At 38.0% G+C, this 14,582-nt stretch overlaps 1 protein-coding gene across 1 annotated transcript in view; it reads left to right on the top strand.

The window, feature by feature from the left end:
* Positions 1–14,582, top strand: part of SCGN (secretagogin, EF-hand calcium binding protein) — a 50,148-nt gene that overhangs the window by 29,292 nt on the left and 6,274 nt on the right. Inside the window, exons 7-10 of the mRNA XM_007973519.3 lie at positions 663–718; positions 8,208–8,253; positions 8,508–8,567; positions 10,081–10,149. Coding sequence (XP_007971710.3) covers positions 663–718; positions 8,208–8,253; positions 8,508–8,567; positions 10,081–10,149 — 231 coding nt within the window. The remainder of the gene's footprint in view (positions 1–662; positions 719–8,207; positions 8,254–8,507; positions 8,568–10,080; positions 10,150–14,582) is intronic.

Below are 14,582 nucleotides of genomic sequence, written 5' to 3' on the forward strand. Positions count from 1 at the left end.
CTATGACAGTACCCTATGATATGAGTCCTCCAAGCCCTCCTTGGTGGTTGATATGCTAAATGAGGGCTATAAAATAATTTCAGAAAACCTTGACTCAAACAAAGAACCCACATTTCAAGCTTGTAATCTTTATAAAAGATTTTTATGTTTTGCCTGTCAGAGACTGGTAGTCGTTGCTGCTATCCTCCAAATAAGTAGTTTTCCTCACATGATAGGATTTTTTTATTCTGTCCCTTTGAAGGTGGGTGTCGCCAGGGATCTGCTTTGGAAAATACAATTTTAATAAGTAAATTATTTACTATTCTTTCTTTCTGCAATGACAATCAGGAATGTGGCCAGATGGTCACTACTTTGTCATTCCATGTCACCAGAGTATAGACAACATGAAGTAGACCTGCCAGCTAACCCTTGATTCTCATATAACATGAGTGAAAAATAAACCTGTGTTGTGTTAAGTCACTGAGATTTAGGAGGTTTGGTTCCTATGACTCATCCTAACAGAGAGGCTGACATGCAATTCCTTCTGTGACCAATACTAGGCAAGTGGTCTCCTCAGCCAATTTAGGCAAATATGTAATCAGAAGAGCAAAAAAAAAGTGCTTTAATAACTTTCAGAATTAATTCCTGTTACAAGTACAACCATTTTCCCTTCTGCATTTCAGATGAAGATTTTTGACAGAAATAAAGATGGTCGGTTGGATCTAAATGACTTAGCAAGGTGAGTTACACGGAAATGATATAATATATTCAGAAATACCTTCCTAGGGGTCTGATGACATCATATATTTCCTTTTGAGACTGGAGATCAAGCCTCACCTGGAGTCTAAAAGAATAGGCACATCTTAGCAAATAAGCTGAGTGATTCTAAATCTTTTAGGGTAACAGATCCCTTCGTGAAGATAATAAAAGTTCTTCTCTCCAAAATGTACAACGCACAATATTTTCACAAATTTTATGGATGGGTCATGGGAAAACCCCCCTACCCTTAAAGGCAAGACATTTATAGTCTCACCTTGTTACTTCATGACAAAAATGTCCCAAATCCCATTCACTGGTTCTGGGAACATCGAGCAGTTATTTCAGGACACAGGACTACTGAGCCAGACTCCAGATGCACCGTGTGGTCTTGAAGTGTTGGTGTATCCTCAGGGAGGCACCAAGGGCCTGAAGGCTAGAAGTGGAGGAGGACAGGATAAAAGCAGAAGTGGCTCCGTGTCCATAAAAATGTTGTCTGAGAGTCTGGTGTTGTGACATGTGATTGTGTGTCAGTACGTTTTGTCAAGTCCAGCTGATCCCAAACAGCATGGAGTTGTCTACAAAAAAGAGAAAGACATTCTGAGCAAATAGTCAGAGTTGAAATTGGATCTGGAATACACAGATACACCCGTTATTGGGGAGCAGCTATATATAATACCAGGTACTTCAGGGCAGCGCTCGATGGTAATTGTAAATGGCGCAGCAGTTACAGGCTGCAGTGTAGTAGCAGGTATAGCTGGGAGGGAGAAATTTCAAGGACTGAGGCAAGTTTTTAATGATGAGGAGGTAACTCGACAAAGTCACAAGAAGATGTTGGTTTCATCTCTTAGTGGGCATTAACCTGAGTCCAGAATCACCAAATCCCACACCAGCAATCTCCTTTCTTGGCAGCTACCTCAGCCAGGTTTTGATATCTGTGAAAGGGGACTCACCAGGAAGAATTTCTCCTCAGTAACAGCCAGGATGTTGACCTCAGTAGACTAAATGGCCTTCTATCTGTGCCTCATAGGAATTGCGAGGCAGCCTGTGTGTCCTCCTTGGCTACTTTTTTTAGGACCTTTGTTCTAATTTTGGCCACATTGATATAGAAGAGCCACTGAGGGACCAGCCAAAGAGGGACAAAAGTGTTTCTCCATCAGGCCTGGCACAGAAGGCATCTTGCCTCTGCTCCCTGGATCCCATCTGGTTCTCTTAGTCAGTAGAGGCAGGATTCCTCTCAAGTAGAGGTCAGAGAGCTATGTGAGAGAGCCAATCCCAAAGCAACCAAAGGATTCATTCAATAGATGACAATCTAGATGAAAACAAAAGCTTGCAATCTCATGATTCCCTTCACCAAAAGCATCTATTCATCCGTGCGCTGATTCAGTTGTGCACGTCTCAGAGTAGTGGGAGTTGAGGAGCTCTGTGTGCCCTGAGAGGCTGGGGTTAATAAAGGGCTCAGAGCAACTGCTCTCTGCCCTCTTAGTCCATATCCAATATGACCTACCTATGTATACAATGCTAAAATAACTAACATCATGCACAGACTGTAACTTACAAAGGAGAACTAAAAGGAAAGCAGTTAATTATACAATAACGCACATTTTAGTGTATAAGTGCTTGCATACAATCATAGTGAAGATATAATGAAGTGCTCACATGCTTTCACCTGTGTAGAATTATCATAAATGGGGCAGCTGAGATGCTAACTGATACAATTGTGGCACTTTGGTAATTCAGGTGCTAACTCAGGTGCTGTTGATATGATTTTATGAAATAATAAATAAGTATTGACAGAGTTCCAAATGAGACAAAATACATTCATCTCTTAACACAATTCATCTACCATGTGGAAAATTTATGTAAGTAGTAAATTATGCAAACCTTGAGTTTTTATGCAAATAAGAATTCAGTTCCAAGCACAAATAATTAAAAGCAGGATTTTTACAGACATGATTGCCCCCCTGGACATTTGAAATTCAAGTGAGACATGGGACAATTCTTCATTCTGTGGAAATTTCCACGTAATGCCAGAAACCTAATATCCCTGGCCCTATGCACAAAATGCTAGTTGTGCCCCCTCTATCACTGTGATAACTAATAGGGCCTTCTGCATATGTCTAAACACTCTGTAGAGGCGGGTTTGCTATGGTCCTGCTGGTAGGGCAGGGACTATGCCTTAACCCCTTGAATAACTTCTCACTTGGTGGGGTGTTGTGCAGTGAGGGGGATTCAATGAGTAGTTGTGAATTGATGGAGTTACAGTAGCACTGAACAAAGATGCAAGGCAGCAAAATCAGTTAGTACAGTCTCCCCTAAGTATCCTCTGGGGATTGGTTCCAGAACCTCCGCAGATACCAGATACCCAAATCCTCGGATGCTCAAGTCCCACAGTTGGCTCTGAAGAACCCACAGATATGGCGTGCCAAGTGTATTTCAAAACCAGTTTGATACGGAATTTGAAAATGAGAACTGTGGTAAGCAGAATAAAGATGTCCACATCTTAGGCTGAGTGCGGTGGCTCACACTTGTAAACCCAGCACTGTGGGAGGCCAAGGCAGGTGCATCACTTGAGGTCAGAGTTCGAGACCAGCCTGGCCAACATAGTGAAACCCTGTCTCTACCAAAAATACGAAAAGAAAAAAAAAAAAAAATTAGTCGGGCGTGGTGGTGCATGCCTGTAGTCCCAGCTCTTCAGGAGGCTCAGGCAGGAGAATTGCTTGAACTCAGGAAGAAGAGGTTGCAGTGAGCCAAGACTGCATCACAGTACTCTAGCTAGGTGACTAAGCGAGATTCCATCTCAAAAAAAAAAAAAAAAAGATGTCCACTTCCTAATACCCAAACTGGTGACTATTTCATGTTACAAGGCAAGAATGAATTAAAGTTGCAGATATAATTAAGTTTGCTAATCAACAGACTTTAAAATAGAGATTATTCTGGATTATCCACATTGGGCCCAATGTAATAACAAAGATCCTTTAAATATGGAAGAGGGAGTCCGAAGGTCAGAGTCACAGAGAGATTTGAAAATGCTAGTTGCTCCTTTAAAGTGGAAGAAGAGGCTAAAGAATGTAAGCAGTCTCTAGAACCCGAGAAAAGGCAAGGGAAGGGATTCTCCCTGAGCCTCCAGAAGGAATGTGGCCGTGTTGACAGCTTGAATTTCGCCCAGTGAGATCAATTTCAGACTTCAGCTTCAAGTGCTGTAAATGATTATGGTCATTTGAAGCCACTATGTTTGTGGCAGTGTGTCACAGCAGCACTAGGAAACTAATACAACAACAAAGAGGCCTTAAAACATTTGCAGATAGGAATTTTCTCTCTCTACTTTCAGCTCTGAAATGCAGTTCAATTCCTCTACATAAAAGCACCTCCCAAGTATATGTGCTGTGACTGGCAACATGATTTAGGCTGCCTGGTGCCAGCAAATAGTAAGAACAATATTCCTTGCAGACTTCCAGGATATTCTATCTTCTAATTGGCTCAAATTAATTCCCTCTATTCTGAGCATTTGGAGGAGGAAAGATTTTCCACATAGTTGTATTACATTTTTTCTACTTTTTCTATATATCCCCACGACTATGAATACCACATGAATCTAATGTTGAATCTATTGAAACTGACTGTATCCTATTAAAGTATAATTATAATTATACAGAAAAGACAGACATATTTGCTTTCTAAAACAAAAACAAGATTATTTTAAATTTGAGATATAATTTAAGTGCCATAAAATTTACCCTTTTAAAGTATACAATTTGGTAGATTTTAATATATTCATAAAGTCCAGTTATCACCAGTATCTAATGTTAGAACATTTCATTATGCCAGAAGGATACTCAGTACCCATTAGCAGTCACTCCCCTCTTCCTCCTCCCACAAGACCCTGGCAACCACCAATCTACTTTCTCTTTCTATCGACTTACCTATTCTGGGCATTTCATATAAATGGAATCATACAATATGTGCCTTTCCTATCTGGCTATTTCACTTGGAGTAATGTTTTCAAGGTTCATCCATGTTGTAACTTTATCCCTTTTTATAGCTGAGTAATAGTCCCGTGTATGTACATATCACATTTTGTCCATTCATCAGTTGATGTTCATTTGAGTTTTTTCACTTTTTAGAGATTATGAATCATGTTGCTACATGTTTTGGGTTAAATATATGTTTGTGATTCTCTTGGTTATATATTAAGAAGCAGAACTTTTGGTTCCTATAGTAATTTTACATTTAATTTTCTGAGGAACTGCCAAAATGTTTTCTAAAGTGGCTGCAGCATTTTACATTCCCACCAACAATGTATCAGGATTTTAATTTCTCCATACTCTAATTAGTACTTGTTATTGTTTGCATCTTTTTTAATCATAAAAAAGATTATACTTTTTTTATGATATATATCATAAAAAGATATATAAAAAAGAAGATACTACTTCACATCTAGTGGGTGTGAAGTAGTATCTCATTGTGATTTGCATTTTGAATATTTTTTATGTATTATTGGCTATTTGTATGTCTTCTTTGGAGAAATGTCTGTTCAGATCCTTTGCCCAATTAAAAAATTGGGTGATTTGTCCTTTTGTTATTGAACTGTAAGACTTCTATGTATATTCTGTTTACTAGACATTTCTCAGATGTATAATCAGCAAAAACTTTTCTCCATTTTGAGAGTTGTGTTTTCATTTTCTTGATGATGTCCTTTGAAGCACAAATGTTTTTAATTCTCATGAAGTCCAATTTATCTAATGTTTTTGGTTGTTTGTGTTTTAGATATCATATCTAGGAAACCACTGCCAAAATCCAAGCTCATGAAGATTTACCCCTTTGTTTCCTTCTAAGAGTTATATAAATTATAAAGCTTCTGTTTTATGTAAATCCATTTCATGTTAATTGTTTAATATGGTGTAAGGTGGGGGCACAATTTAATTATTTTGCATGTAGATATCTACTTGTCCCAACACCATTTCTTGAATATTTTTCCTTACTGAATGGTCTTGGCACCCTTTCTGAAAATCAATTGACCATATGTATGGGTTTATTTCTGTACTCTCAATTCTTTTCCATTTATCTACATGTCTGTCATTATGCCAATACACACTATCTTGATTCTGTAGATTTGTAGGCAAATTTTGAAACAAAAAATGTGAGTCCTCAAACTTTGTTCCTCTTTTTCAAGATTGTTTTGGCTATCCTGGTTCATTTGCATATTCACATGAATTTTAGGACCAGATTGTCAATTTCTGCAAAAAAGCCAATTCAGATTTTGATGAGGATTGTTTTGAACTTGCAGATCAATTTGGGGAGCACTGTCTCCTTAAAAATATTAAGTCTCCCAATGTATGAACGTGGGATGTTTTTTCATTTACTTAAGTCTTTAATTTGTTTCAACAATGTTTTGTAGTTTTCAGTCTACAAATTGAACCTCTTTCATTAAATTTATTAAATATTTTATTCTTTTTGATACTATCACAAAAGGATCAGTATTCCAAATTCCACTTTTGGACTGGCCATTGTTAATGTATAGAAATGTCATTGAATTTTTTATATTAATCTTGCATTCTGCCAGTGTGCTGGATTTGTTTATTAGCTCTAGTAGTTTTTTGTTGGATTCCTTAGGATTTTATATATACAAGATTGTATCATCTATAAAGAGATAGTTTTACTTCTTTCTATTCTGCCAATCTGTGCTTTTAATGGAGTATTTAATATGTGTATATTTAACGTGATTACTGAGAAAGTAGGATTTATATTTGCTATTTGTTTTCTCTTTGTCTTAAGTTTTAAAAATTCCTCTATCCTTCCATTACCGCTTCCTGCACGTTAAACAGACATTTTCAAATGTATTATTTTAATTCCCTTATTTTTCTTTTGCTATTTTTTTGAGTTATTTTCTTAGCGGTTTTCTGCTAGATTACAATTAACATTTTAATTTAGATCAAATCTAATTGTGGATTAATAACAACTTAATTTCAATATTATACCCCAAATTTTACTTCTATATAGTTCAAATGCCTTTCTCCTCCTTTCTGTTGTTAAAATTATATCTTTATATATCGTGTGCTCAACAACATAGATTTTTAGTTATTGTTTTATGAAATTGTCATTTAAATCAGATAGCAAAAAAGTTACACACAAAAAAATACATTTATGCCGTATTTTATATTGGGTTATATATTTACCGCTCCTGGTGCTCTTTATTTTTTCATGTGGATTTACGTTATTGTCTAGTGCCCTTTAATTTCAGCCTGAAGGACTCCCTCTAGTATTTCTTATAGGTCATGTTTCTGGTGTATTGATGATTTTTGTTGTTGTTTATTTGGTGACTTTTCTGAACTAATTCTATGAAGTCTATATTCTTTGTCAGGTGTGTCCACTGAAGTCTCTGCTAGGTTAGTTCAATGGTCAGAGATTTTCTAAAATGTCTTGGACCAGTAAGTCGCCCACTCTCTTGCTAACAGGCTCTGTGTATGTATTAGGGCAAGTTAAATGCCACAGTCATTGTTCTAACCAAGAATCAGCTGTTTTGGGGGCCAGGTGCGGTGGCTCACGCCTGTAATCCCAGCACTTTGGGAGGCCAAGGCGGGAGGATCACGAGGTCAGGAGATCGAGACCATCCTGGCTAACACGGTGAAACACCATCTCTACTAAAAATGCAAAAAAATTAGCCGGGCCTGGTAGCGGGCGCCTGTAGTCCCAGCCACTCCAGAGGCTGAGGCAGGAGAATGGCGTGAACCCGGGAGGCTGAGCTTGCAGTGAGGCGAGATCGCATCATTGCATTGCAACCTGGGCGACAGAGTGAGACTCTGTCTTAAAACGTGGTGGCTCACGCCTGTAATCCCAGCACTTTGGGAGGCCGAGGCGGGCAGATCACAAAGTCAGGAGATCGAGACCATGGTGAAACCCCGTCTCTACTAAAAATACAAAAAATTAGCCGGGCGCGGTGGTGGGCACCTGTAGTCCCAGCTACTCAGGAGGCTGAGGCAGGAGAATGGCGTGAACCCGGGAGGCGGAGCTTGCCGTGAGCCAAGATCGCGCCACTGCACTCCAGTCTGGGCGACAGAGCGAGACTCCGTCTCAAAAAAAAAAAAAAAAAAAAAAAGATTTAGCTGTTTTTTTTCAGAGTAAACACTCCCCAGATTGCTGCAAGACTTTAATTGTTTTCCAGAGCTCTGGGAAAATTATTTTGACTATTTTTTCCAGTTTTCTCATTGCTTTACGGAGGAGAGAATTTCCAGAAGGCCATACTGTGCATTTTCCACCGAGATGAACTTTTAAAAGTCTGTGGTGACTACTAATCTCTATGAGTTTTTCCCAATTAATTTCTCTGTTTTTGTGATGTAAGAAGTTCTGTCTTTCAAGTACCTATTCTGTTCTGCAGGAAATTGTCTGTACTTTCCACACACCAGGGCTATAAATTTTCATATAACTGAGAGCTGAATGATCCTTATGTGGATTTTTTTTTTTTTTAAATTTAGGATTCTGGCTCTTCAGGAAAACTTCCTTCTCCAATTTAAAATGGATGTAAGTAGTGACATTTCTATAGATGGGTTTATGTCATTGCTGTTTCTCTACGGATTTGAGCAGGAAAGAAGAAGGGAAGGCATCTATTTGCTCTACTTTATAACTTATTTGGAAACAGACAAGGCTCAGTGTGGAATCAAGGGATCTTAAAGGTCATTGACTCAAAGTTTACAAAAGTTGTCCAGGATTCTGGAAGAATTGTACAGCTGAATTGTCACATTGCTGGACTGACATAATGTTTTTTCCTTACACAGGCTTGTTCTACTGAAGAAAGGAAAAGGGACTTTGAGAAAATCTTTGCCCACTATGATGTTGTAAGTGTGCCTCTTTATATTGTGCTGGCCATCTTTGAGTAGGAAACTTCTTTAGCCCCTATGTGGAACCATCTTACCCAACAGACCCTAAACTTACATGATGAATACCAATCCCATCTGTGTGTTTCTAGGTCAGGGTACCCTCAACTTCTCTATAGACCTTCTGAGAATAGAGTAAAAATAGCCAAAGGAGTACACATGGTTGAGAAAAGAAAAAAAAAGATAACTTTTTTTTTGGCTCCTCGGACCCAAACTACAAGTTTTCTCCTTCTTGTAGGACTAAGAGTTCATTTATAATATCATGCATAAAAACATACAACCCCCCAACCCAGTATTCAACCCAAAGAAATAGAGGACAAGTCATACCTATATATCATAAAAACTATTTTTCTTGTAGAACCAATTATTTGATGAAAAGGGGAGAAAATAAAAATTATAAGTACAAAGTATAGCAAAGAGATCCTAAGGACATGATAGTATGATGTAAGAAGGAAGAAAAGTAGAAAAGCAGAAAAAAGTTGGGAAAGATTATAAGGATGTTTCCCTGAAACTAATCAGACTAGATAATTATGTGTCATGTTCTGAGCAGAAAACAGCATCACCTGGGAGAGGCAGTCTAGCATAGGGGTGGCTAAACATGTGACTTCTGTGACCAATTACCTAGGTTTGAATCATGGCTTATTACCTATGGGACCTTGGGCAGGTTCCTTAGCCTCCCTGTGCTTTGTTTTCCTTATTCGTAAAATTGGGGTGATAAGGATAATAATACCTACCTTCTGGGGATGTTATGAGAATTAAATGAATTCAGGTTTAGAAAGCTTTTATGAGAGTGCCTGATAAGTACTATATAAGTGTTTGGTAAATACACTACGGGAATGGAATTTTTAAAATGATATGTGAAAGGCTCAGGATTAAGAAATCACAAAGAGAGCAGATGAGTTATTATAGTGAAACTTTAGAGAATAAACAAATACTTTAATATGTATTGTATTTTATAGATGTTCATATTTGCATGTTTTATAAAATGGGAATAAAGGGTCTCGTGTACAGAACAAATGATAATTCTAACATGTTCATTCAATGTAGTCTCCCTGGATTTAAAATAAATATTTTAGTAATCACCATATCATTGCCAAATTATAGGGCAAGATAAAAAAGTTTCAACCTATACCTCAAAGGATTAATATTATGTACAATTAACACTTATCTAAACTGAAGCCTAGGACCCAGGAAGCAAATGAAGTCAATATATGACATACGACTGCAATCTGCAAAAGCCGAGGAACTCAAAAGTATGACTTCTCATTTGGTTACATGGAGCAGTTTTCAACGAGTTATTTTAATTCATGTGGAACATTCACGTCCTGCATGGAGAACATAAATTGGAACATGCCACTTCTAAATCTATTTGCGGCCACACAAGAATACTGATACGGTTTATTTATCTAATTTATTCCTTTGCTTTTTGGCTTAAGAAAATGATATTTAGGCAATTGGATCTTTTCCTTTTCAGAGTAAAACGGGAGCCCTAGAAGGCCCAGAAGTGGATGGGTTTGTCAAAGACATGATGGAGCTTGTCCAGGTGAGTGCAAGTTCTTCTTATTATGAACTGGGGTTGTCATTTTGATTGATTCCATTGTTTATGTGTGGGAATCAGTGAGACTGAAGGTTAATGTCAAAGATAAAATCTAGAGATGCAGTTTATTCAATAACCTTTGAATTGCTATAAAACCCAACAAACCTCCCTTGCTTTCTTAAGATTGTAGTTTAAATTACTTGAAGTTATCATACAGGTATCTTTTTACCATCATTTAAAGGCCAGCTATTTTACCGAAGGACCGCAGTGCCACTGAATATCTTTCTGTTCCATTTTTTGGTTACAGAAAGTCCCTTTTCCCTTTAGACTTGGTTATTAGAATAACTAAAACATTTAATTGAATTTCATGTAATTAAACTTATCTTCAGAATTTTATACATATATATATATATATATTTTTTTTTTTTTTACTAAGAGGCTTATCTAATACCTAGCCTAAGATGGTTATTTATGGGTTAAGATATTGCTGAGGTTGGGGCGGATGAAATTTAGATTATATTTACATCACACAGCTGTTTTATGTAGGATAGACAACGTTTAAAAAATTTCCTTTGAGGTCCTGTTGAACTGTATTGACCAGCTACATGATCCAGTTCCAATTCTTCCATTTCCACGGGATTGTGTAGACAATGAATTTAGTAGTCTTGTATCCTCAGGGAGTTTTTGAGGTTTGTTCAGAACACAATGATTCTTTTCTGGTCAGCCCAGATGGCAAAAAATTAGAGTAGCAATTATGAGCTGTTTGTGGAGTTCCAGACTTCTTTGAAAATCCGATTAACACTATGGAGACTTGCAGCTGAAAAATGTCCAGATACCAATTTTTGCATGAATCTCCAGAAAGTTTGTGTACTGTGATAGAGCAGGCATGGATAAAACCCTCTCTGACGTCTCATTAGCCTGATGAGACGTCTTCTGTGACTCCCTTCTTTTGTTGTTCTCATCCCAACGGGTCCCTTGCCTCTTCTTTTCCTCGTTCTCTTGTTGCTCCTGTTGGAGATTTTACAGGCATTTGCACAGCCAGAATAATTGATGGGTATTGGTGTGATATTGCTTTTTATATTGATTGCTAGAGGAAAATCCCATTTCACCCATTATCTATTTAATGCCAGAATGGCTTCTGTAATAGAAACTGAGCAGTTATCTATAGGAATATTAAAGTTGCATGGCAGCATTTGCTGAAGTAGAGTTTTAATTTGCTTTTGAGAGAATGAATGGGACAGTTTTTTGAGAGCTGCCTGGTCTCTTATGCATTGGATCCCAGGGCAGTGACTGCCTGAGTATAGAGCCTGGGGGCTTTGGAACCTTACTGCACTCTACCCCACCACCCTCCACAGAGGTTCTGCCCTTCTGCTCTTCCATGGCCCACACACACAGCCCAGCTGTGAGTGTGGATGCACAGTCACAGTGAGCAATCAGTCATTAACCAAATCAACCTCCCTTCTTCTTTGCTCCCCCTTTTCTTTAGTCTCAAACTTGTGGGAAACAATTTTTTCTCAGGTCAGAGGTGTCATTTGTTGCTGAAAACAGTTTTGCGGCATTCCCACATCTTGGCCAGGCTGTGGGAGGCAGCTGGGCTGGGCTGAGGGATTAGGCTCTGCTTGAATCAGAATACATCTGATTTACAGAATTTGTAGCAGTGGTTTCCAGAGGGGCTGCCTTGGTTGGGGGTGGCTGCTGCTCTTCCTCTTTGGTAACCTCATTTTAGTTCTTCTCCCTTCTTTCTCTTTTCCCTCGCTGTGAAAAGAACTGGAATTTTTTTTGTAGATGAGGCAGTGTAAAATGGGAGACAGTGCTTTGGACTGTGACAGATCTGAGCTTTAATTCCAGATCAGCCATTTATGAACTGTATATCTGTGGGCAAGTGACTCAATCTCTCTGATACTTGTCTTCTCATCTGTTATATGGGCACAATATTTACATCCCAAGGTTGTGTGCTGACTAGAAATAACATAAACACTGATCACAGACCCTGGGATATCGAATGATTCCCAAAAGTAATAGTCTTTGTTATTTTCTTAGAACAAAGCTGGTGTAATATTTGGAGTACATTTCTGAGCTTGAGAATAGTTTTTTTTTTTTTTTTTTTTTTTTTTTTTTTTTTTTTTTTTTTTGAGACGGAGTCTCGCTCTGTCGCCCAGGCTGGAGTGCAGTGGCGCGATCTTGGCTCACTGCAAGCTCCGCCTCCTGGGTTTACGCCATTCTCCTGCCTCAGCCTCCCGAGTAGCTGGGACTACAGGCGCCCGCCACCTCGCCCAGCTAGTTTTTTGTATTTTTAGTAGAGACGGGGTTTCACCGTGTTAGCCAGGATGGTCTCGATCTCCTGACCTTGTGATCTGCCCGCCTCGGCCTCCCAAAGTGCTGGGATTACAGGCTTGAGCCACCGCGCCCAGCTGAGAATAGTTATTGAAAGAGAATTTCATAAAAGGAATCAGCAGCTCAATGCATGGCTATGCCATTCTACTGGATATTCCTGTCCAAAACAATAATGTAAAAAAAGCCAGTACAAAAGAAAACTTCTAAAAGATAGGTATGTCAGATGGCAATTAACTAACATATTTTAGTATGCATAGCTTGAACATTTTTGCTTCCTTTCTGATTATAAAATTATCTCTGCATACTATAGAAAAATGTTGAAAATAAAGGCAAGTAAAAGTTAAGAAGCTGACGAGAATTCAAGCTAAGAATTCAGATTCTAGGCTGACCCCCGGGGTTCCAGGCCTGATTTTACCACTCCCTGCCATGAGACCTTGGGCAAGTTATTTTGCATCTCCAAACCTCAGTTTTCTCATCTGGAAGATGGAAATTGTCATAGATCCTACTTCCATAAAGTTGCCATGAAGATTACAGGAGGAAAATCTGAATAAGGCAATTAATATTATGCTACTTCACTAATTAATACCATGGTAATAAATTATTATTAAAAACAAAAAACATTGGCTTTACCACATATTGATCTGGAAAGTGATATAACTGTCATAACTTTAGTGACTATGATACTTGCTATTTCCGTATGATTTTTCTAAGAGAAAGCCCAGATATCTGTAATCAGTGTAATTTTACTGGATCCCTTCGTAAAAAAATCATGATTTTTGAATCTGGATAATCTTAATAATCTTCAATAACTCTGCCTTTCAGTTGTCATTGAGTTTGGCAATGGTTTCCAAAGGCCAATAGGAGGAAAATCCAAACCAACAATGTAGCAGACAAGACATTTTTTCCAGAGAAAATGAAAGAGATGGGAAAAATACTAGACCATGCAAAAAATTAGTTGGAAGCAGAGATCAGCCTCGTTCTTCAATGGATTTATATCACCTCTATGGGAAGGTGAAGATCCTTGCCCCTTTTTGCCTCTCTGTTTCTGTGGAGCTGCTGGGGCAGCACAAAGGCACCTCTCAGTGTAAGCATCAGGCCAATTTGAGACAGAGCTAGTTCCTAGGGACCTAGTCAGACTGTGGTCAGTAATTCAGAAGGAATTTATTGGGATTCTCCAGATGATTTGTTGAGCTAAAACATATGTACACAGTAGTTCATTATTAATGTTTTCCTCCGATAATTGAAGGTGCATACACTTACTATGTCTTTCCTAGTCTTTACTGGACCTTCCTTGGTCTTCTAGGTTTCTTTAAAAATACTCACCATATAATTTGTATGCTGTAGTCAAAGGATGACCAGTAGTTGAATTTCACATTTCTTGGCTTTATAAACAGAGTCTTTCCTGTGACTTTTTTCTTTATTTTCATTTTATAAAAAAGGGCCATGGGAGAAGTAAACAAATCAGTATTTGGAATTTATTTTAAAAGACAGTGTCAGAGAGCATATACCACGGGGTCAGCAGGAACGTGGCCCAGTTACAAAGTCTGGGTCAGGGTTTTTGGTGTTTGCAGTAATAACTCTGAAGTAAGCTTATCTTATAGTCTTTTAATTCTTGGACAATCATATATGATGTACATATTGACTTTACATGAACAAGATTATTTGGTTATCAAAACACCTCATTCCCCAAGCTCTGAAAAATGGCACCCAAGTCTTTCCTCTGTCAATCTGATAAGATAGCAGGTCCCTGAGGAATAAACATGGTTTCTTTTTTTCCAACAAATGTATTGAGATATGATTGACACTTAAAAAAGCACTGTATATACCTAATGTATACAATTTGATGCATTTGGATGTAAGTATACATCCATGAAACCACGTCATAATCAATGACATAAACTTATCCATTATCTGCAAACATTTCTCTAGCCACCCCCTCCACCTTTTTTTTGTCTTTTTGTTTTGTTTTGTTTTCTTTTATGTCAAGAACACTTAACATAACATTTACCCTCATAGCAAATTTCCAAGTATACAATACAATATTGTTAATCATATGTACAATAACTTCTGTACAAGATTTTTGTTTGTTTTAGAGATGGAATCTC

This window comes from Chlorocebus sabaeus, chromosome 17 (assembly GCF_047675955.1).
Source record: "Chlorocebus sabaeus isolate Y175 chromosome 17, mChlSab1.0.hap1, whole genome shotgun sequence".
Taxonomy (NCBI): Eukaryota; Metazoa; Chordata; class Mammalia; order Primates; family Cercopithecidae; genus Chlorocebus; species Chlorocebus sabaeus.